At 37.1% G+C, this 24,027-nt stretch overlaps 1 protein-coding gene across 3 annotated transcripts in view; it reads left to right on the top strand.

Annotated features, from left to right (window-relative positions):
* SUGCT (succinyl-CoA:glutarate-CoA transferase) overlaps positions 1–24,027 on the top strand; it is a 781,582-nt gene that overhangs the window by 63,411 nt on the left and 694,144 nt on the right. For all 3 annotated transcript variants that reach the window (XM_036863201.1, XM_036863202.1, XM_036863203.1), the window contains exon 7: positions 3,853–3,944. In XM_036863201.1, coding sequence (XP_036719096.1) covers positions 3,853–3,944 — 92 coding nt within the window. The remainder of the gene's footprint in view (positions 1–3,852; positions 3,945–24,027) is intronic.

Raw genomic sequence — 24,027 nt, forward strand, 5'->3', positions numbered from 1 at the left:
TTTTAAGCTGATAACAACCTAACTTCAAATGTATAAGAAGATTCTACATTTTTACACTCTTCTCCAACATTTGATGTTTTTGATGTCACAATTTAAATCTTTTTAATATTGTGCATTCATTAACAAATTACTGTAGTTATAGGTGGTCTTAATATTTTTAATTTTAATCTTTATACCAGAGTTATACGTGATTTACCCACCACCATTACAATATTAGAGTATTCTGAATTTAACCATATATTTATCTGTACCAGTGAGTTTTAAACTTTCATATGTTTTAATGTTACTAATTAGCATCCTTTTGTTTCAGCTTGAAGAAATCCCTTTAACATGTCTTGTAAGACCGGTCTAGTGGTGATAAATTCCTTCAGCTTTTGTTTGTCTGGAAACTCTTTATCTCTCTTTCAATTCTGAAGGACTGTTTTGTTGGGTAGAGTGTTCTTGTTTGGCAGTCTTTTTTATTTCCTTTCAGCACTCTGAATATCTCATCCCACTGCCTTCTGACCTGCAAGGTTATTGTAGAATCCACTGATAGTCTTATGAGGGTTCCCTTGTATGTAACAAGTTGCTTTTCTGTTGCTGCTTTTAAGGTTTTTGTCTTTGACAATTTAATTATAATGTCTGGGTGTGAATTTCTTTAGGTTCATCATATTTGGTACTTCTTGGGCTGCCTAGATTTGGATGTCTGTTTTTTTCCCCCAGGTTGGGGAAGTTTTCGCCATTATTTCTTTGAATAAGGTCCCCCCCCCACTGTCTTCTAGGATCCTTATAATGTGTATATTGCCCCATTTTTTTAGTGCGTTATAAATCTGTTAAGCTATCTTCACTCCTTTTTTTAGTCTTTTTTCTTTTTGCTTCACTGAGTGGATGTATTCCACTGCTCTGTCTTCTAATTTACTGACTCTTTCTTCCACTTGATCTAGCCTGCTGTTGAACCTTTCTATTGAATTTTTCAGTTCAGTTATTTTATTCTTTATCTCTATACTTTCTGTTTGGTACTTTTTAATATTGTCAGTCTCTGTTGAAATTCTCACTTTGTTCATGCATTGCTTTCCTGACCTCTGTGACCATCTTTCTGAGCATTATTTTGAACTCTCTGTCAGGTAAATCACTTTTCTCTGTTTCATTAAGGTTGGTTTCTGGAGATTTATATTGTGCTCTTGTTTGGAACATGTTCCCTTGTTTCTTCATTTTTCTTGAATGCTTGTGTTGGTTTTTGTGCATTAGCTCAACAGCACCTCTTTCAGTCTTGACAGAATGGTCTTGTGTAGCAGATGAATCCTGTCAATCAGCCCAGCCTGAACTCCTGGATGCCTCTCAAACCTTTGTGACTGTCCAAACCACTGTCCTTCTTCATGCCTTTTAGTAGTTGAGGGTATGAGAAGAGCCATTTAAGTTCCAAAGGGGATGATTGTAGTCAGCACTTAGATACAGGCTGATTTGAAGCCAGACCCTCAGGCAACAGCTGGGAAAGTATGCCGTCAAGCACTTTCTGGGGAGAAACTGGGAGGGAGGCTTTTTGTCTTCTCCCTTGCACTGAGCCTTGAGCCCATTACAAACTGCTTATTTGTTTACTATAGTCCAGTGGGACTTGTTAACTGCAAGCTCTATTGACAGTCAGAGCCAGGTGATATGGGGGCCCATCTCCCAGGCAGTAGCTGCAAAAGGTGGGGCACGAGACATGTATAGAAGCTCCTTCTAGAGAGATGATGGTGACCTGGTTTTATTGTTGGAGTGAGCTGGATGGAGAAGGTGGGGTAAGCGCCCACTGATTCTTTCAGGTTCCAGGTAGGATCAGTTAGAAGTTGTCAATTAGTGTCTAGACCCTGAGGCAACAGCTTGTAAGGTATGAAGTCAAACCCTTTCCAGGGAAAGACTGGGAGATGGATGTTTTTGCTCCTCCTTCAGTCCTGAGACCTGGGGGGATAGTTGTGGTTAGTGCTCATGATCCTATCAGTAACTTCTTCTTTGTTTGCCATAGTGCTGTAGGACTCATGAATGCTGGCCATCAGAGATAGGAGTTTTAGGGGACTGTTTCTCAGGTGGGAGCCTTAAAGTTTGGGACACTAGATGTGCTGTCTGTACTGCCTGTTCCTCAGGGAGAAGCTGGGAGTTTGGGGTTTCCTCCTAATTGTATGGTTCTATGCCTGGGGTGAGGTTTATGATGAGAGTGTCTCAGCCTTTCCTACCAATTTCGATATGGGTATTGCCTCTGTTGCCCAATGTATAAGAGTCATTCATCTGGATTTCTCTAGTTTCTCAGTTCTCAGTTTCTCTTGGAGAGAAGTGCTTTGTGTGTAGCTGTACAATCACTGTGTCCATGGGAGGAGGAAATTGGCCTCCTATATTATCATTTTGGTCAAAAACAAAACAAAACAGAAAAAAAGCCTCTTTAGTTTCTTTATTCATTAGTTTGTTTTTTAAAGATAATTGTTTTTATATAACCAGTATTCATTCATTTATTCATTTGGTAACCATTACTGAATTCTATTCTAGATGCTGGCAATACAGCAGTAAATTAAATTAAAAAAACTCTCTTGAGCATACCTTTGAGTAGGGAGGATACAGAAAATAAATAAATAAACTATATTGTATATCTTGTGGTGATACGAGGTGTGAAGTCAAATATAATGAGGTAATGGGGCTTAAGAGTGAAAAGTGAGAGTGATCTTTCATAAAAGTTCTTCAGGGAAGACCTCTCTAATAAGGAGACATTTCAGTGCAGAGTTGGAGGATGTGAGGGAGTGAGGTATGTACATATATGGAGTGAAATAGAGGGAGAGTGTTCCAGGTTGCTGGAGAAGCAAGCAAAATATATGGGATTTGGAGACAGAGTTATGTAGCTCCTCATATAACCTTTATTATCCAACAATAGGCACCAGAACTGAGGAGAGCAGGATAAAATATTTTTATGTTCTTTTATTTTATTTTATTTTAAAAATATTTATTTATTTATTTGGCTACGCTGGGTCTTTGTTGCAGCATGCGGGATCTTTTAGTTGCGGCATGTGGGCTCTTAGTTGCGGCATGCGGGATCTAGTTCCCTGACCAGGGATTGAACCTGGGCCCCCTGCATTGGGAACGTGGAGTCTTAACCACTGGACTAGCAGGGAAGTCCCTTTATGTTCTTTTAATTTTTGCTGATCGCAAAAAAAAGTGACACCTTCACCTTCTCTTTGTAATCCTAAAAAGCACTGGCAGGAGATGTATTAATTCTATTTATGTTCAAATTTTAAATTATCATTTGTATTTTCTTTGCATACTTGAAAAAATATGTAAATAGAACCTAGGGAGACATTGTTTTGTTTTACTTTGTATATTGTTTTATATGCAGCAAGAGTAGCAAATACCTGTTGGAGTCTGGAAGGTCAGTTAATGATTGAATCAGACTGAAGCATAAAGGATTAAGGAGGGGTGGAGAGTGCGGCAAATTGGAGAATTTATGCCCTGTGTAAAGGGAAGAACTATTACTTAACCCTAATTGATTTTTGGCATGTGAGGATGTGAGCCTAGTTTTGAATGTGTTTTCTGGTTTTTCAAGAAAAGCCAGAAATTTGTATATTATGTGCTATCTCCTGATCTTTAAATGTTGGAAACTAAATAAAAACATTTCAAAACACTCTTCAGGCCAGACAAAACATTCGTATAATGGGGATCTGGCCCACAAGTCACCAGTTTGCAATCTTCTGGGGTATAACACCATAATTAAATTTTACAGCCTCCTTCAAGGGATAGTATAGACCTAATAGTAACAAAATGCTGTAGGATTTCTGGATACAGATGGTTTTAACACACTATTGTACTGTTGCTCTCCCTGGGTGGTGCTAAATATACCTCTTCTTGTTGTCTTAGGGTATGGTCAGACAGGTCCACTGTCTCAGCGAGCTGGGTACGATGCCATTGCCTCTGCTGTTTCTGGTCTGATGCACATCACAGGGCCCGAGGTAGGTTTCCTTCTTTAGAATATTCATATTTTTTCCCCTATTTATTCCAAAGAGATTTTCATCTTTGCTAACCCCATAGGCTTAAACATGAGTTAATTTTAGGAAAAAACCACGGAAAGTGAATGACGTTAAAAATGGAAATGTTTATTCTGAATGTACTTGAGGCTTAATGTCATTATGGCCCCATGGAAAAGAACAACCTTTTTAGCAAGAAGCAATAGATCAAGTGGTGAACACATTTTCCATATGTATTATATCATTCAAGCTTAGTAAAGGCACCTTTGTGTGACTTAGGAATATTCCTCGTGTGAAGTAGAATGGCTGACTAGACTAGTCCGCGGATGTCCATTTCTACCAGAGTACTTTCATTTGATGTATATACATAGTGGAGGGTTTTCTTTTTCCCTCTGGAGTATTATAAGTGGTTGTTTATTTTAAAATTTGTTGCTTAATGCTCGGACATAGTTGTGTCTGATTGTTAATGCATTAGATTCTGACAGTGAAAGAATTATTTGATTTTATAACCACATTCCTTCTGCATTGGTGATAGGAAGTTCCCAAAAAGTATATAGACGACCAAAACGTGGATGGTTAGATCAAAGACTCTTAGAAAATGGACTCTTGGGGAAAACTAAACATGCCGTTAAATAAAGTAAAAAAAAAGTGTGAAAGCTTAGTAAATAAAAATACTAAAAAAATCCACTTCCAAAACAAATTAGATTGATAGCCTTAAAAAACTTTTTCCAGTAGGTATTCCTTCCCTGAATCACTTTCTTCAGTTAATTCTTCAGGAAATATTGCTGCAGTGTTGGAATAAGATGAGGCAGAATGACCTCAAGTCTTTTTTTTTTTTTTTTACAGATTTTACTTCTTTTTATTATTTTAAAGTAGGTGTTGGGATTTCAGTGACTTAAAATATATGGTCTTTTGTACTTTCTTTCTTTGTTTCATTTTCACAAGTCTTAGAAAGAATGTGTGTGGCTTTTCCTTACAATATTCAAGGGCACCAATTTTCTTTCTATCCATTGAGAGAATGAAGCATGGATATATATCTCTTTGCTCTTTTCCATAGAGGTACTTATATGGTCAAGACATTATTTTTGTGAGTGGTTTTATTTAATAGTGTTGTACTCAATTGTGAGTATGTGAAAAGATATGGGACTTTTAAATTTGTATATTCAAATATTAAAATGAATTAACTCAAAAACAACTGAGGTGGATGAGGTGAAAGATTACTCCTTTAGTACACTGCGCTATATTCTGACAGGGATAACCACACAGCGTGTGCTCAACCATATTATTTATCAGTCAATAACTCACCTCTTGTATTATCCTCAGGAGATTTTCGTTCTGGCTAAGCAAATAACAGCAACACTAATTGCATGCTTACTATGTGCCAAGCATTATTTTAGGTACTTCACGTGTATTACATTAAATAAACTCGGCCTCCATATACTGTGTTTCTTTCACACGGACACATCTCTCACTTGTCAATTCATCCACCCAATGAATGGTTATTGTACATATACAGAGGGAATCCTCTGTATGCTGGCTACCATGGCAGTTACTGGCAATTAAACAGGCCACAGGTAGACACGGTCCTTAAGTGGAGAAGACAAACATTAACAGAAAAGAAATATTAAACAAGTAAAAAAGGCTCTAAAGAAGAGTACAGGATGCTACTGACATGCATATAACAGTGTGCCTCAGGCCATTTTAATACTTCCAGAGATTCTGCAAAATGTGGTTTGACAGCAGAGGATAAAAGCAGCCTGAAGCGGATCAGCCCATGCTGGGAATCCCCCTTTAAGGAGTTGTTTCCCCCTGCTATCAGCAGTATATGACAGTTCACCAAGCCTCTCAGCGGAGGTTCCACAGGAGGGGTCACTTCTGAGAGCCCTGGCTAATATTTTTAACCAGCCAATGCAGATGCACTGTTGCCAGTTATATCATGTTGCGTATGAAGTTGTTATCTACCTGCCCAGCTGTGTATTTGTGCTGTAGCATAACTCCATGTTGTCAGATGACTGATTGGAACCCAGGCTTCCTTACCCTATTCAGTGCAGCCTAATGTTGTCAGGATGGTTGGTCAGGAAAGGCTTCTCCAAGGGCCAGGTATTTAAGGTGGGACGCAATTAGGCACTAACCTGATGACTCTAGGGCAACACCATGCATGACATCTAAATGCTGGAGAGTCTGGTGGGTTTGAGGAGCTAGTCTCATTGGATTATTGTGAGCTAGCAAAGAAGGGGAAGAATGAGGTTGGAGATGCAGGGAACGTATTGTTTATGGACCTACTGTATTAGTTAAGAGTTTGAAGAGATGGAAAGATACATTATCATATATACATATTTTTAGTGATGATCTAATATATTTCTGCCTGGAAAATGAGTGATGTTCCCAAAGTATAGACTATTATTATGAGGAGAAAACTCAGAATGCATGGTTTTTCTATAGTGGACTCATAATGTTATTTTTATCCCCAAGGGGCATCAGCTAAATGTATAATATAGGATAAAATCTATGAAAGCAGTCTTTATGATGAGATTTAAACAAACTAGTTACAGTTGCCTCCAACTAAATCTAAAATCTAGCCTTTTAGGTAATGCTGTGGTATTGTTGGATAAAATTCAAATTTGATAACGGAGAAAAGAGAACTGACATTGAGTACTTACACTGTGCTAGATCCATGCTTGATGTTTTCCATATGCTTTTGTGTTTTCATTCTTACATTGATCCTTCCAGGTGTATGTATTGATAAATTCTGTAACTGAAGCTTAAGGGCTTAGGTAACTTGTACAGGGTGCCCAGGTATGTAAAATGCTAAAGCCATACTTTGAACCCAGTCTGCTTTACATCTTCTAGCTATATATAGTACCTTCTGTACTATAGCCACTCTCCATGCTGCCTGAAGAATGAAGCCTGATTTTTATTGTATTTGCATCTTGCTTATGCTTGCTATTGATAGGATATGTTGCACTGTAGTGAATACACCATTTGGTGGAGTGAGAAAGCAGTCAACTAAGAGTCTGGAGGCCTGGCCGTATCTCATTCACACCTGTGTAATGTTTACCTGGCTGCCTGAAAGGGGCACCAGGAGGGCATAAGCCTCATAAAACCATGGTCTTTGCTTGCTCACTGCGGTATCTCATTGCCTAGAACAGAGCCTGGCACTTACTAAGCACTCAATAAATAAATGCTGAATGAATGAATAAATGAATACTTGGCACTGTGCTGTGTGATCTGGAACATATCGTATAGCTTCTCTGTTTCGGGGAAGTGCGTCTGGAAGTGATGTTCACACAGCTCCTCTTCCAGATATTGTAAAGGGAAAATAAATGTCTTTTATAGAATGTGAAAGTGCAAACATGTATAGTGTAATGTAGTACATGTAAGACTCAGCAATTGCTTGGTATATCTGTAGGTTCCCCAGCTCCACCCTCAGAGATACTGATCTGTGGGTAGAGCCCGCAAATATGCATATTTAATGATGGCCCCAAGCGCTTCCGACGGAGATGGTTGTGGTTCGCACTTGGAAACATTATGAGAGGTGTTATTATTAAAAATCCCTTTGCATAGACTCTGACAGAAGTTAATGACTTGTTAAGGTCTATATATTATGTTTAAATTAGAGTCTTGTGCTCCAGATAAAATTATGTTCCATTATTTTTTATGTTCATGGCTCTGTGCTAACCAGTTATTACTCAAAAGGGATATCATCTATCTATCTATCTATGTATCTGTCTATCATCTATCTAATTTTTTTAATGGAGAGGGTACTGGGAATGAAACCAATGAGTATGAGAGATTCTGGAAAGTAAATGACTCAGACATATGTGATACATGTTCTAAGTAATAATTCACCTTACATTTAAACATCAAGAATTATATCAATTGATGAAAAAGATGTATTGACCATATGTGAATAGTATTGTTTTACATACCATAAAGAATTTAATAAGTTACTCTATAAGTAATTATTTGATTGACTAGATTAGATACATACTCATGGAAAAGTTAGAAAATGATAAAAAACTGCATAAAATTAAGTGGAACATTATGAAGCAGGCAATATAGAGAACGGTAGGATACAGAGTTTCTAATCCTTTCTTGGGAATAAACAGCCTTTGAAAGCCCTTGAGTTTTATGATCCTAGAGGCCTGGGTCTGGGGAATGTGTGTGTATGTGTGTGGGTGAGTGTTTGGGTGTGTGTGTGTGTGTGTGCATATGTGATGCTGACAATGAGGTGAGTTTTTTTGCAAGCAGCCGAGAGGGGTAGATGTGTGAGGGCAAGGGGGTATGGTGCCAGTTGTCAGCTATTTCTGTGAGAACTTCCAGGGTAGGGAAAGCCTCTTATTCAACTTTATGTCCTTGTGCCCAGTATAACAGATGCTCTTCAAATGTTTTTTTTTTTTAATTTAATTAATAAAATCTTCAAAATCTAATTTATGGCCTACATGGAATCTGTTGGAGAGAAATTGCTATAACTTACTACAAGTAAAATATAAATGTGGCTCAGGGTGAGATTTCAAGAAAGTGGCGGGATTTGAGTTGAATGGTACCTGGAAAGGTGAATAGGATTCAGATGGATTGAGGCATTCCTATTGGAGATCGCAGAGTGAACAAAGATAGGGAATTAGAAAGGAATCAGGCATACCTAGAGAAAAGCAATAGGCCAGCCATGGAAGAGCTGAGAGTTAAAGTTTCAGAGTAGTGGGGGAAACTTGATTAAGGCCATGCTTTGGAAAGTCTTCAAGGTCAAGCAAAGAAATTGAGATGTTATTTGCTCACAGTGAAGTTAGGGAGGTTTTTCAGAAGGGGAGAGACATGATGAAAGCTGTGCTTCATAAGATTAGTTTGGTCCATATGTGCAGGATGGATTACATCAAGTTTACAAGCAATGCTTCTTAGATATTTATCTCCCCCTTTAAAAACTAAGGACACACAAACAATTACACAAAAGGAAAATAGTCTTACATTGCTATCCAAAGGCACTGTATTGTATTTAGTTTGTATTTTTGAAGAGGTAATACATTCACATAATGCTAAATCTACAAGAAACAAGTATGTTGACTATATAATTTATCATACAAATCAGGACTCTTTTAAGAGTGAAAGAGAGCTCTCTATATAATAACCAGGTTTGTCTTTGTCACTCTGTATCTGAGTTTACAATGTAAATCTCCTTCCCTCTGTCCTCAATTCACCTGCTTCTCCTCAGAGACAGTCAATGCTATCACTTTTCTTTTGCATCCTTTCAGAGATGTTCTATTAAAAAACAAGCACAATAGCCTTCCCCCATCTTTTTTTTTTTTAAATAAGTGATTCTTTTTAAAAAGTATTTATTTATTTTACTTTTGGCTGCGTGAGGTCTCAGTTGCAGGACGTGGGATCTTCGTTGAGGCATGCGGGATCTTTTGTTGTGGCGCGTGGGCTCCTCTCTCTAGTTGTGGTGTGCGGGTTCTCTAGTTGTGGCGTGCGGGTTCTCTAGTTGTGGTGTGCGGGCTCCAGAGCACATGGGCTCTGTAGCTGTGGCACGTAGGCTCTCTAGTTGTGGCTCACATGCTCAGTAGTTGCGGCACATGGGCTTAGTTGCCCTGCGGCATGTGGGACCTTAGTTCCCCGACCAGGGATCGAACCTGCATCCCCTGCATTGGAAGGCGGATTCTCAACCACTGGACCACCAGGGAAGTCCCTAACCTACTTATTTCTTATGTCATTTCTGAGCTCGAGGTATCCTATGCTCTAGCAATGGTTTTCATCTGCAGATAGTAATCTTCAGCCCCACTCCAGGGGAGTTTTAAAATGATGTGTGGGATGGTTGGGTTGTACTGGCATTTAGTGCTTGGGGTAGGGATGAGTAAACATCCTTAAGGTATGGGACAGGCTCATGAATCTAGAATTTCACCTCCAAAATGCCAGTAGTACCCCTATTGAAAGCCTTAACTAGATACACAGGACTTTTGTTCATCTTTTATGACTTGGTTTTTTTCTTAGCTTCTTTAGGGAGAATTTACCACTTCTTTCTCTATGCTCCAATGTAATTTTCATTATGTTGCTTATTGTATGTCCATCTGTCTCTGACTTTGGAATGTAAGTGCCTTAATTCAGGGAGTGTCTTTGGGATACATTTTTATATCCCTAGAATATAACACAGATCCACTACAGAGTTGGTGCTCATTGATTATTTGTTGTATATGAATTTGGAATCTTTAAGGATTCAACTTCAGTTTGATAATAAGAGGTTGATACATGTAGCAATAGCTATAGCATTTGAGATTCCTTTTGGAGTTCTTTAAGGGACATACTTAAAAATAAAAGGAGAGTCTTCTATTGGGTGGAACACTTCATAGAAGCCTCATACTCAGAAAATGTGAATAGAGAATTTTTGGGTTGTGACTGGAAAAATATGGTAAAAAGTATTTGGAAAAAACATTCATCTTGAGGTAACAATTAAAAATCATTTAATAAAAACAAGTTTCTTCCTAATGTTTTTGCTTTCTGAATCTTATGAAAGAAAAAACCTCCCCCTCTTTTTTTTCAATCTCAGTAAGTGGTTACTTTTGAGAGCATTGTGTTCGTTTTGAGTCATCATGCTTTGAAAAAGTGTTATAATCAGAGAAAATCCTAAAAAGAATGGCCAAAATTATCCCAGGGATATAAAATAGTTTCTTCAATGAGAAAGTCTATAGGGACTGGATTTGTTTGCCATAGATAAGGCAAAGAAATGATTTGAGTGCTGTTTTCATCTATTTTGGGGAGGATTTGGAACAGTTATTGTTATTGTTCATAGAACAATGAATAAGAGAAAATGAACTCATATCAGAGAAGATATTTTAGTTAGCTGAACGAAGAGCTTTTTGACCATTAGGGTATTGAACATTGCCATGCATGAAGAAACAGGTCATGCGGTTTCTATTAGCAAGGCGGAGGGAAAGATCCTGTCCTGGCTTGAAATCCCAGTCCCACTTGACATCTCTGAACCTTGTTTTTTTCATTTGTAAAAATGAGAGTACTAACACACATCCTGGAAAATGTACTCAGATTAAATGAGATAATGTGTAGGCAAACACCTGGGAAATAATGCTAGTTCCTTTTCCCTTTCTGGTGCATGCCTGGCATGTATTAGATACTCAATAACTGCTCTGTTTCCTCTGGAGATCTTTAAGGAGAGAGGGATAAGCATCTTCCTGGATGATTTAGAAATTTACCTGCCTAAAGGCAGGAAGTTGGACCAAATGATCCTTTGAGAGTTTTTCAGCTTTAGGAGTCTTTATGTACTGTTTTATTTTGGAAACTAATACAATAGAATTTCTTTCTCTTTTTTAAAAGTTCTTTTGTAGGAAGGATTGGCTAGTCAAGGATGTAGTGTTTAATTCATACTGTCATTTTACACAGTAAAGAGGAAAATGCAGAGTGTCTTGAATGGCTGTTTGAACCATAGAGACTTTTGATGGAAAGTTAATGAGAGCTTAAATTCTGAGTTAGTAACTTCTCTAGGAGATTGGACTGCATGACAGATCACAATGTGTATTCTACACTCAAGCATTTTTATCTAAGTAAAATCAGGGTAAAGTGACTATAAAGGAGGAGCTTAAAGGGGTCCCTGAAAGGGCAGTGCACAGCTTTGAAGAAATAAAGGGAAATAAGGTTTAGCTCAGTTAGTCTTAGTTCTGAACCATGTTCTTCTCACCCATGTTGCCCTCGGACTGGCTGTCGAGAACCATAACCCTGTTTAGTTGTAACTGAGGAATAGTGTCCACGTTAACTTTTGAGAAAATAGTTTAACTTCTGTCTCTCATTGCATGTTCAAGGAGGAGGAGACTTCTGCACTTTTGGCATGAAAAGTTCTAAAATATTAGGAGGATTAATATTTAAATCTGTGTAAAAACGATGCCTTTAAGTAGAGTCAGATGTACTTTTAGTCATCTCTAAGTCATTCCTTTTATAGATTGAGGATAAGCAAGTGCAAAAATAATAAATACTTGGCCTGAAGTCATAGTCACTGGAAAAGAACTTTGAACTTGTAATAAAGCTTACATTTGTGCTAGTAAATCATAATTCCTGTCCTGAGGGGTAAGGAATGTTGAGAAACTTTTCAGTACAGAACTATGGGATGTAATCTTACAAGACTTTCAGAACCTGATTGAATTATTTTCAGGTTTAGGCACACTGATTCCGATTTTACTATATACCAGAAGTCTTTAGAATTGCTTAGACAACTCTAAATGATACATAAATTCCCATGTCTTAGACCTAATGAAACAGAAACCTGGGATGGTGTTACTTGTATATCTGTATATTCTTTTTTTTAAAAAATTAATTTATTTATTTATGGCTGTGTTGGGTCTTCGTTTCTGTGCGAGGGCTTTCTCTAGTTGTGGCGAGCGGGGCCCACTCTTCATCGCGGTGCGCGTGCCTCTCACTGTCGCGGACTCTCTTGTTGCGGAGCACAAGCTGCAGACGTGCAGGCTCAGTAGTTGTGGCTCACGGGCCTAGTTGCTCCGCGGCATGTGGGATCTTCCCAGACCAGGGCTCGAACCCGTGTCTCCTGCATTGGCAGGCAGATTCTCAACCACTGTGCCACCAGGGAAGCCCTGTACCTGTATTCTTGAAAAGGCTTCTGAGTGATTCTGATAATCCACCTGGTTTTGGAATCACTGGTTTAAGTAATAAGAGGTACTGTTAATACTTTGTGAAAAAAGGGCATGTGGTTTCTGTTTCCTTCCTCCATCCATTGCATTCTGGCTTCCATAGCCCCCTCACCAATGAAATTGCTCTTGGGAGGGTTACCAGTGACCTCTTAACTGGAAACTACAGTGGACACTTTTCCTTTCTGTTTGTTTGTTTATTTATTTATTTTTTACAGGAGGAACTTATTGGTTATCTATTTTAAATATAGCAGTGTGTACATGTCAATCTCAAACTCCCAATCTATCCCTCCCCCCACGTTTCCCCCCCGCCGCCCCGGTAACCATAAGTTCATTCTTTAAGTCTGTGAGTCTGTTTCTGTTTTGTAAATAAGGTCATTTGTATCATTTTCCTTTTAGATTACACATATAAGCGATATCATATATTTGTCTTCCTCTGTCTGACTTACTTCACTTTTCCTTTCTTATCTCACTTTGTGACAGTAGACAGTGTTGGCCACCTACCCCTTCTCGATGCTCTTTTCCTCCTTGTCTCCCGTAATATGTCTTTCCTGGTTTTCCTCTCACGTAGCTGTTCTCTCCTTCTCAGTCTTCTTCATGACCTCCTTTTCCTCAGCCTGCTTTTAAAGTAATGATTGTGCCCAGAATTCTGTGCTTTGACCTCATCTATTTTTTTTACTCTTTTATACTCTCTAATAAGGCAGCCATTAGCCACATGGGACTGTTAAGCATTTGAAATGCATCAAGTTTGGTGAGATGTGCTGTAAGTGTAAAAAGTACAATGGATTTCAAAGACATGTGAACAAAACCATGTAAAATTTCTCATTAATAATTTTAAAAATTGATTATATTTTGAAATGATAATATTTTAGATATGTTGTGTTAAATGAAATATATTACTAAAATTAATTACACTGGTTTCCTTTTACATTTTTTAGCATGGCTAGTAAAATTTTAAAAATTACATATGTAGTTTTTATTTTGCTCATCTTATATTCCTATTGGGTAGCACTGTTCAATATGTTTTTCCTAGGTAATATCTCAAACCTAGCGTGGTTTTAACTACCATACATAATGTTTTGGCTCTCAAATTTATATCTTTCACCCAGTTGTTTTTCCCTTGGGTTTTAGGTTTGCATATTCAACTCTTGATTGGATATACTCCTTAAAATGAACAAACAAAAAACCAGTTCAGCAGACTTATTTTTCTTTTCCTTTATCCTATCTCAATTGAACTATGAACCCAAACCCAGAAACTTAAACTTCTGTCCAAACATTCACTAAGTCTGGATTCTGTGTTCTAACTCTTGTGACCATTTGTTCTGTCTTCTTATTCCTACTGCTGTTGACTTAGTTTGGCCTCTGATCTTTTTCATGAATAATTGCAGTAATTTTCTACTTGGTTCCCTGCCTCAACTCTCAAACCTTATGATTCTTATGACTCCTCTCTAATCTACAAAGTGATGCCAGTGATATTTAATTTGTATTCAATAAAACTGACCTTGGAACTTTATTTTTCTGGAAACCTTACAGTTATTTCCCATCATAGTTACGGAAGCAAATAAACAAATAAACCTAACCTCATTAGGTATATAATATCAGGCCTTCATGATTTGTCTTTGGTTGCTATCCAGCCTCATTTCTTTCTTTTTTTTTTTTTTTGAATTTTTGAATTTTATTTTATTTATTTTTTTAATACAGCAGGTTCTTATTAGTTATCCGTTTTATACATATTAGTGTATACATGTCAATTCCAATCTCCCAATTCATCACACCACCACCATCCCTCCCCGCCACTTTCCCCCCTTAGTGTCCATACACTACATCTCTACATGTAGTGTTCTCTACATCTCTGTAGTGTTCTCTACATCTGTGTCTCTATTTCTGCCCTGCAAACTGGTTCGTCTGTACCATTTTTCTAGGTTCCACATATATGCGTTAATATACGATATTTGTTTTTCTCTTTCTGACTTACTTCACTCTGTATTACAGTCTCTAGATCCATCCATGTCTCTACAAATGACCCAATTTCATTCCTTTTTATGGCTGAGTAATATTCCATTGTATATATATACCACATCTTCTTTATCCATTCGTCTGTCAGTGGGCATTTAGGTTGCCTTCATGACCTGGCTATTGTAAATAGTGCTGCAATGAACATTGGGGTACATGTGTCTTTTTGAATTATGGTTTTCTCTGGGTATATGCCCAGTAGTGGGATTGCTGGGTTGTATGGTAATTCTATTTTTAGTTTTTTAAGGAACCTCCATACTGTTTTCCATAGTGGCTGTATCAATTTACATTCCCACCAACAGTGCAAGAGGGTTCCCTTTTCTCCACACCCTCTCCAGTATTTGTTGTTTGTAGATTTTCTGATGATGCCCATTCTAACTGGTGTGAGGTGGTACCTCATTGTAGTTTTCATATGCATTTCTCTAATAATTAGTGATGTTGAGCAGCTTTTCATGTGCTTCTTGGCTATCTGTATGTCTTCTTTGGAGAAATGTCTATTTAGGTCTTCTGCCCATTTTTTGATTGGGTTGTTTGTTTTTTTAATATTGAGCTGCATGAGCTGTTTACATATCTTGGAGATGAATCCTTTGTCCGTTGATTTGTTTGCAAATATTTTCTCCCATTCTGAGGGTTGTCTTTTTGTCTTGTTTGTAGTTTCCTTTGCATTACAAAAGCTTTTAAGTTTCATTAGGTCCCATTTGTTTATTTTTGTTTTTATTTCCATTACTCTAGGAGGTGGATCAAAAAAGATCTTGCTGTGATTTATGTCAAAGAGTGTTCTTCCTGTGTTTTCCTCTAAGAGTTTTATAGTGTCCAGCCTTACATTTAGGTCTCTAATCCATTTTGAGTTTATTTTTGTGTATGGTGTTAGGGAATGTTCTAATTTCATTCTTTTACATGTAGCTGTCCAGTTTTCCCAGCACCACCTATTGAAGAGACTGTCTTTTCAGCCTCATTTCTTTATCATACCGTCACATTCATTCTTTGCTTCAGTCATCCAAACTAGTTGCAAAGTCTTCTCTAAAATTATAAATCAATTTTTAATATATCTTAAAAGTCATAGACTTCTTTGAGAATTTGATGAAAGCTATCAAACGTCTTCTAGGAAATTAACACACAGAATTTTTGCATATAGTTTCAGAGGGATCTTGGAACACCTAAAACTGGGACAAGAACTGTAGTTTATATCCTTTTGTTTCCCAGGTGTTCCTTCTGCATTGTAGGCCAGTTTTCTTCTTGGTCATTTGTAAGCCTTGATCTCTATTCTGCTAATAATTATTGTGTAACAAATCACCTTGAAACTTAGTGACTTGAAACAAGAGCAGTCATTTTATTAACTCTCATAGCTTCCATGGGTCAGGAGTTTGGAAAGGGCTCAGTTGGGTGGTTCTGGCTTGGGGTTTCTCAAGCAATTGCAGTCAAAGTAGGAACAGTGGGGGCTGGGGCAGCTTGGGGCTGCCAGGCATCTCCCCATCTAATCTCAGGACTTTTTCACATCATCTCTCTGCATGGGCTAGTGTGAGCTTCCTTACAGTATGTGGCCTTAGAGCAGTCAGACTGTTTATATGGGGGCTCAGGGCTCCACTAACACAAGTGTTCCAGTAAACAAGGCAAAGTCACCAATACATATGTTCTATGACATAGTTGTGGAGGTCATGCTGTAACCCTTCTGCAAAATTTTATTGGTTGCAGGCATGTCACAAACCCACCCAGAATGAAGGAGAAAGGAATTAGACTCCACCTGTTGATGGGGGCAGGGAATGTTTTGGTACTAAAAGGGCATGTGGAAGGGGATATTGCAGCCATCTTTGGAAAATACAATCTGTCACAGTCTCTCAACATGCTGCAATGCTATGTAAAGAGCAGGTGGGATTTAGGCGCAATCTTTCCACTTTGTGGAGAAATCTGCTAGTAACAATGGACTTTTTGTAGCTTTAAATGATTTTTTCTTGGCTTTGCCTGTGGCAAAAATTGGTTATGGACTAAGCTTTATGATCTCAGTATAAACATTTTCTACTATTAGTGTCTGAACCTAATTATCAAAGAGAGAACCAGAATGAAAGGAACAGAGAAGCTATCTCTTGATACATTAGATAGCAATTTTGAGCGAGTAAAAAAGGATATGTTTTCCACCTTTTAAAACTTGTATCTTAATGACTTGATAATCCATTTGGATGAAACAAATGTGCTGCCATAGACAGCAGAAAGTTAAATGTTCTCCTACGCGCTGATGGTTTATTATTGTGTTCCAAGACTGGCCTTAATAGGTCACTGGTTCCATCTAATTTTTGTCATAACTAAATAAGACTAAAATAATTTTTTAAACCAGATCATCTGCTGCATTTATTTGGCTTATTCTGGCAACTCCATGCATGTGGCCACCACAACTACATAGAGTGATTCTATCCAGTTTATCTTGGAGGGTTCAGGAAGCACTGTATTGGATAACTTGTAACACTGGTGTAGAAAGATTTTTCATTCAAAAGTAATTGCATTCAAAATCCATAGTGTAGTTCTTTGAGACATCATTTATTGATGAGAAATGAAAATTAAATGAAATAGGTAAAATTATAGGATAGGGAACATCCTCAAGGGTTCATCTGTTTTGTTGCTTCTAGGTATGGCTTACCTAAATCATACCAGAAATAGACAACTCTTATAAAGGTCTGGAGCTACTTCTGGAATATGTAAGACTGAGTTCAGAGGAGGCCTGTTAAATATAGGATTGACTATATGCCGATCTTAGTGGGTGTGAAAGTTGTTTTGTCTCAGAAATTAGAGACATTGATGTTTAGTTTAGATTTGTTTTTGCTTTTCTCTGATCCGCTAGCACTGAAAGCTGTAGCACAGAAACTATAACTAGGAAACTTTTTCTTGAAGAACAACATGGAAAGAAGCAAAACAACTTTTCAAATAGTTTCTTAGGCCATCCCTTAAAATATCACAATTCCCCAACCCTCCATTCCATTTTCTCTCAGTCTAACCCTATTTAAACTCAAGAGGACAGCCAGGCTAGATGATATTTTGGGCATCTCACTGTGGGAGCTAACTCAGAATAATCTAGATGGTATTTAATCTCTGGACAAGAAAATAGTATGTTTGGCGTATTAAGGGATCTTTGAAAATTTGTAGTTTTGTCTACTTTAAAAATTTTTTAAATTTTAAAATAAATTTGTATATTTATTTATTTATGATGTTGCTGTTGCTGTTGTTGTTTTTGGCCGTGCTGCGCAGCATGGGTGATCTTGTTTCCCTGACCGGGGATCGAACCTGTGTTCCATGCAGTGGAAGTCTTAACCACTGGACCGCCAGGGAATTCCCAGTTTTGTCTACCTTTTTAATTCAGCAGGCTCCCAGTGAATGGATTCTTCCAGTTATTTTCTGAAAAAGGTTTTGGTTTACATTTTTCAGAGTGGTAAAAGCATGTTTTTCTGTAGGTGCATTCGATTGCTTGCCATTCACTTAAATTTTGTAGAACAAACCATCCCACATCAGAACTGATTATTTCTTAATTGTAGTTGTAGAAATGACAAATCAACTCACTCATTTAAAATTTTTGCTTTCTAGTGATTGTCTGTAAAGGAGAGATGATGAATGTTGGAATTAGAATAATACATGGAGGCAAGGTGGTAGTGAAAAGATCAGAAGCTTTGGGGTCAGAATTTCTGAGTTCCAGTTCTAGTTGTACCATTTGCTCTCTGTGACTTTGACAAGTTAATTTATCATCTAAATCTTTCTTTCATAATCTGTAAGATGGAGATACGATTGGTACTTACAGAATTCTTATTGAGAGTTAAATGTAACAGCATATGTTAAAGCACTTTGAAGAGCATGAAGTTGTACATGACATTATGAACATGCAGGAGACCCGAAGCTAGCTTCTTACTGGTTTACTAAATACAAAATAGTTAAGTATCCAGACCTGGTCATGAAACCTTAAGGAAGGTAATTGAATCCAGTAATGTGGTAGAGGCAGTGGACTCAGGGTCACTTGGGGTCTCCTTCCGACTTAGCTGCTAAACGCTTGTAACATCTTACGGTATTTAGGTAACCTTGCTGTTCCTCATCTATAACAAGGATTGCTTGCTCCTAAGGGTTGTGCAAAAAGTTAGGTACTGGTTTTAAAGTGCAGTATAGAATTTTGCCTTCTGTAAGTCCGATACCTCTAAGTTGTACCTTTAATGTTTGGAAGGGTAGAAAGTTTTAATTTATTATTAGAAAGAAATTCTTAGTATTAGGTCAGCAAGCATCCACGTGGGATCCAGAGAATGGCACAAGTCAATTTGTTACATCTTCTCTTGAGTTGCCTATCTGGGGTGGCAGGTGCATCAGGAGGATGGACTCTTCTCTCCCTCATCTTCTTAAATCTTTCTTTACTTCCCTCCTTCCGGCATCCTAATTTCTTGTGTTTGTGGCTTCTGACTTGTGCTCTGTCGAGGCTGAGAAGGTGTGTGGCTGGGAGATGGGGTGGAACTTTGAGCCTTTCAGGATGTGATTAAGAAAAATGATCTTCCTCTTCCAGGCTCTAGGTGAACATTCTAAAGACTTTCTCTTGTTGGTATTGTGCAACACTATTAGCCTAAATGAAGTGCATTACAATGCTAACTCTCTTTTCTCTGTCTTACCAGGGATCTGTTTGCCAGTAAGTAGCAGAGACTGATCTCTTAACAACTGTATACTTTCCTGCTTCTCTGCCTCCATCGATACGGGGACTTAACTATAGGATCCTTTCAAGTTCTAAAAATATGTGATTTAGGTTGGAGGACTCCATAATGTCACTGAGGCACATAGGTGATAGATTTTGTTATGCCAATTTATAGGTGAAAAAGTGAAGGCACCTACTAGTAGAATTTACAGCTTTGAGTTCTGTGTTTTAGCCATTCAACAGAGCTTCCTTCATGTAGGGGAAATGTTACTCTGTGAAAATTTGTATGTGACTGTGCTAAAAGCATATTCTTTAGCATCAGTGAATGGCTCAAGTAGATTTTGTGCTTGGAACAGAAGGTTCAGATACTGTGTAGTTCCAGAGTCTGTGCTCATAAAGTGTGAAGGCAGTCACTGTGGTGACTGTGTTCTTCCTAGTCACTAAAACCCTTGTTTGATCTGAATATACCACTTTTTGTTCTCTGTGCTGCTCTATTTCTACTAAAGATACTTTTCCTAACTAGGGCTGCAAGTCATACTTATGGTGGCTTTCATAATCAAAATATTACCGTCATATTAAGAAGCTTAATTTCCTATTGATTTTCCCCCCAATTGATTTAATTTAACCCCTCCATCACCCAATCAATAATCCAAGTCTATGAATTCAAATTTCTAAGTATCTCTTGAATACATCCGTTCCCTCTTTCCTCTGTCCTTGATTGAGGTTCCCATCTTGGCTCTCTCCCCTGAGCCCCTGTCAAATTTTTCTGATGGGTCTTCTAGAGCACTACACCAAGTGTCTTAAAAAAGTCACATTTGTGCAGCCTTTTACATTCATAAAAAGGTTTTTTATACACCTTTTCTTATTTAATCTTCATACCAACTGATGAGGTAGATTTTGTTATTAGCAAGATTTTACAATGGACAAAAAACTAACAAAGGCTAAGAACTTGCCAAAGGTTATGCAGTTAGTAAATAGTAGAAGAATTCATATTTTGGAAAGTAGATCATTAAAAAGTTCATGTGCCCTAGAGTAAAAACAAAATTTTCTGCCGATTACATTTGTATAATGAATGCCTCATTTTGAAATAAAAATATGACATAGAGACATGGACATATTTAACAATAACTTTTTATTTAACAATAATGAAGCCAACTACTTTAAAAAAGTTTTAACATTTTTTGTTGTTTTATGAAGTGATTAGGTTGAGTAATATGACTAAGGAGAAAAATTCTTGGTGACTTTCCAAATTCATGCCTCTTTATTGAACGTGTGTCAGAACTGATTTAAAGTTTCTTATGTACTTTTTAACCAGACAAGGTTTTAAGGAATAACTTAGAAAAACACATCATTTTTCTTTTTCATTTGGCAAACTCTGAAAGTAGTGAGAATAGATATGGAGAAATGAATGAAATGTTAAAACAGTCTTAAATTGTGTTTGGGAAATAATCTTTTTAAATTCTTAATTTTATAATTTAGGAGATTGTGATGTAAAGGAAACAAATGAACACCTTTATAGGTGGTTACCTATTTTTTTCCCCTTCTTCTCTAGATTGCATAATTTTCTAAAGATAAAAACCATTTTGAAATTGTCAAAATTTATTTTTTAAAGAACTAATTCAGGTTCTACTTGTCAACTTTAAAATTTTAAAACAATTTTGTACTTACAGAAAAGTTGCAAACATAGTACAGAAAGTTCCTATACCCTTCATCCAGTTTCCTCTACTGTTAACACTTTACAAAATCATAGTACAATGATCAAAACTAAGAAATTAACACTGGTATGATACTATTAACTAAACTCCACATTTTATTCAGACTTCCCTACTTTTTCCACTAATGTTCAGGTTTTACCTGTAATGAGTTTTTGAATACATGAATGAATAGGGGATGAGAAAATACATGAAAATAACATTGAAACAGTGAGAATGGAGAGATACACAAATGAATATGTAAAGTGAATGATCGGGAAGACTCAATATTTTTATATTATACTTTGTCCTCTAACTATAACTCTTAACTCTAAAGTAGAATCTTCTTTTTCTTGTACTTTTGTTGATGAGAGGCACATTCGTTTTAGTTTTATAGGAAAATCATCATAAATTGCTCTTACAAAAAGGTTACATTAACTTATCAAAAGAACCGAATACACTTAAAGCAGTTTCTAAGTGACCATGAAAAAAAAACATTCTACTATTGATTTCTAGAATTAAAATTTAATAAAATAAAAATTTTACTTCATTTCCAAAAGTCTACTTATAAGTTTAAATCCACTTCTTCCAACAAATTATGATGAGATTCTAGGGCATATTGCTTAACAAGGTCAGTTAGTTACCCATTTTTCCTCAAATATATTTTTACTAAAGATTGTGAGTGATGAATTCCTATACCCATTGACATAAAAAGTACCACCCCATTTATCCCAGATTTGAGGAGAAGAGGCACATTGGTTAGTACTGTCACAGCATTAGGGCTCCTATGGAGCTCCAGATGTGGAAGGGGAGTTTGATTCCATGAGTACACACAGCCCCTTCTCTGATTCTGCCTGATTGCACCTGGGAATACCTAGTCACTTCACAGCCACAATGTGGTTCTCTGTGGGATTTTCTGCTTACTAAATGGTAATTTATTTTCACTTTCTTATTCCTCTGGCATGCTGACAATTCTTAGATGACAGGAATATGATTATGAGGGATTTCCAAAGTATGAGCATAGTCATCTCTTGACTTACAATAGAATACAAATGGTACATCTTCTTTAATTATCACTACCAAGCAGCCTGGAATGAAATGTAACTTCTAGAGTTCCCACTAAATACATGTTCTTAAGCAGGCCTTTAAAAAGATTTTTTAAATATATTTTTATTTATTTCTATTTTTCTGCTTTAATTACCAGCATTATAATGGTATATAAAAAATAAAACAGCTTTATGGAGATATAATTCATATACCATATAATTCACCCATTTAAAGTGTACAATTCAGTGCTTTTTAGTATATTCACAGAGGTGTGCAATCAACTTTAGAACATTTTCATCATCCCCAGAAGAAACCCCAGGCCCATTAGCAGTACTCCCTATTCCTACTTGCCCCTATCCCCCAGTTCTACTTTTTCTCTCTGTGGTTTTGCCTATTATGGATGTTTCATAAAAATGATATCATATAATATGTGACATTTTGTGACTGGTTTCTTTCTCTTAGCATACTGTTTTCAGAATTCTTCCATGTTGTAGTATGTATTAGTACTTTGTTTTTATTGCCTGAAATATCCCGTCATCTGGCTGTACCACACTTTATTTATCCATTTACCAGTTGATGGACAGTTGGGTTTCTTCCACTCTTAGGATATTGTGAATAATGCTGCTATGGAAATTTGTGCATATGTTTCTTGGGAGAACATATGTTTTCATACTCTTGGATATTTACCTAGAAGTGAAGTTTCTGGGTCATATGGTAACTCTATATCTAAGTTTTTGAGGAACTGCCAGTCTTTTTCCACAGTGACTACACCATTTTACAATCCTACTAGTGGCATATGAGTTTCGATTTTTTTCACATCCCTGCTAACACTTGTTATTATTTCTCTTTTTCATGATAGCCATTCTAGTGGGTGTGATGTGGTATCTCGTTGTGGGTTTTTTTTTTTTTTATAAATTTATTTATTTTATTTATTTATTTTTGGCCGTGTTGGGTCTTCGCTGCTGTGCGTGGGCTTCTCTCCATTGCAGTGCACTGGCCTCTAACTGTGGCGGCCTCTCTTTGCAGAGCACGGGCTCTAGGCGCTCAGGCTTCAGTAGTTGTGGCACACAGGCTCAGTAGCTGTAGCTTGTGGGCTCTAGAGCGCAGGCTCAGTAGTTGTGCTGCACAGGCTTAGTTGCTCTGCGGCATGTGGGATCTTCCCGGACCAGGAATCGAACCCGTGTCCCCTGCATTGGCAGGTGGACTCCCAACCACTGCACCACCAGGGAAGCCCTCTCGTTGTGGTTTTGATTTGCATTTCCCCGGTGACTAATCATGTTGAGCATCTTTCAATGTGCTTATTAGCCATTGGTATATCTTCTTTGGAGAAATGTGTATTTAAACCCTCTGCTTATTTTTTAATTGGGTTGTTTTTATTGTTTTGAGTTATAAGCACATTGTGGTTTTCATTTGCATTTCCCTGATGGCTAATGATGCTGAACATCTTTTCATATGCTTAATGACCATTTGTAGATCTTCTTTGGAGAAATGTCTATTCAATTCGTTGCCCATTTAAAAAATGGTTATTTGTCTTCTTATTGAGTTGTAAGTATTCTTTATAAATTCTGTTTATAAGTTCCTTATCAGATATGTGATTTGCAAAAACTTTCTCCCATTTTTTATCTATTCATTTCCTTGATCATTTACTTTGAAACACATGTGATCTTTATTTTCATGATGTACCATTTATCTTTTTCTTTTGTTGCTATTAGGTGTCATATCTAAGAAATCAATGCCAAATTGAAGATCATGAGGATTTACTCCTATATTTTCTTTTGTTTTATAGTTTTAGCTCTTATGTTTAGGTCTATGGTCCATTTAGAGTTAATTTTGTATATAGTGTGAGGAGGGAGTCCAGCTTCATTCTTTTGCATTCCTTTCACCAATTTTTGAGGACTATTCCTTCCCCATTGAATTATCTTGGTATGCTTGTCAAAACTGAATTGAAGGTGAGAATTTCCATAGTCTGTATATCTGCCTTGTGCCATCCATGCTGCCTTGTTTACAGTAGCTTTGTAGTAAGTTTTAAATTTGGG

The sequence above is a fragment of the Balaenoptera musculus genome, chromosome 9 (genome assembly GCF_009873245.2).
Source record: "Balaenoptera musculus isolate JJ_BM4_2016_0621 chromosome 9, mBalMus1.pri.v3, whole genome shotgun sequence".
Classification (NCBI taxonomy): domain Eukaryota; kingdom Metazoa; phylum Chordata; class Mammalia; order Artiodactyla; family Balaenopteridae; genus Balaenoptera; species Balaenoptera musculus.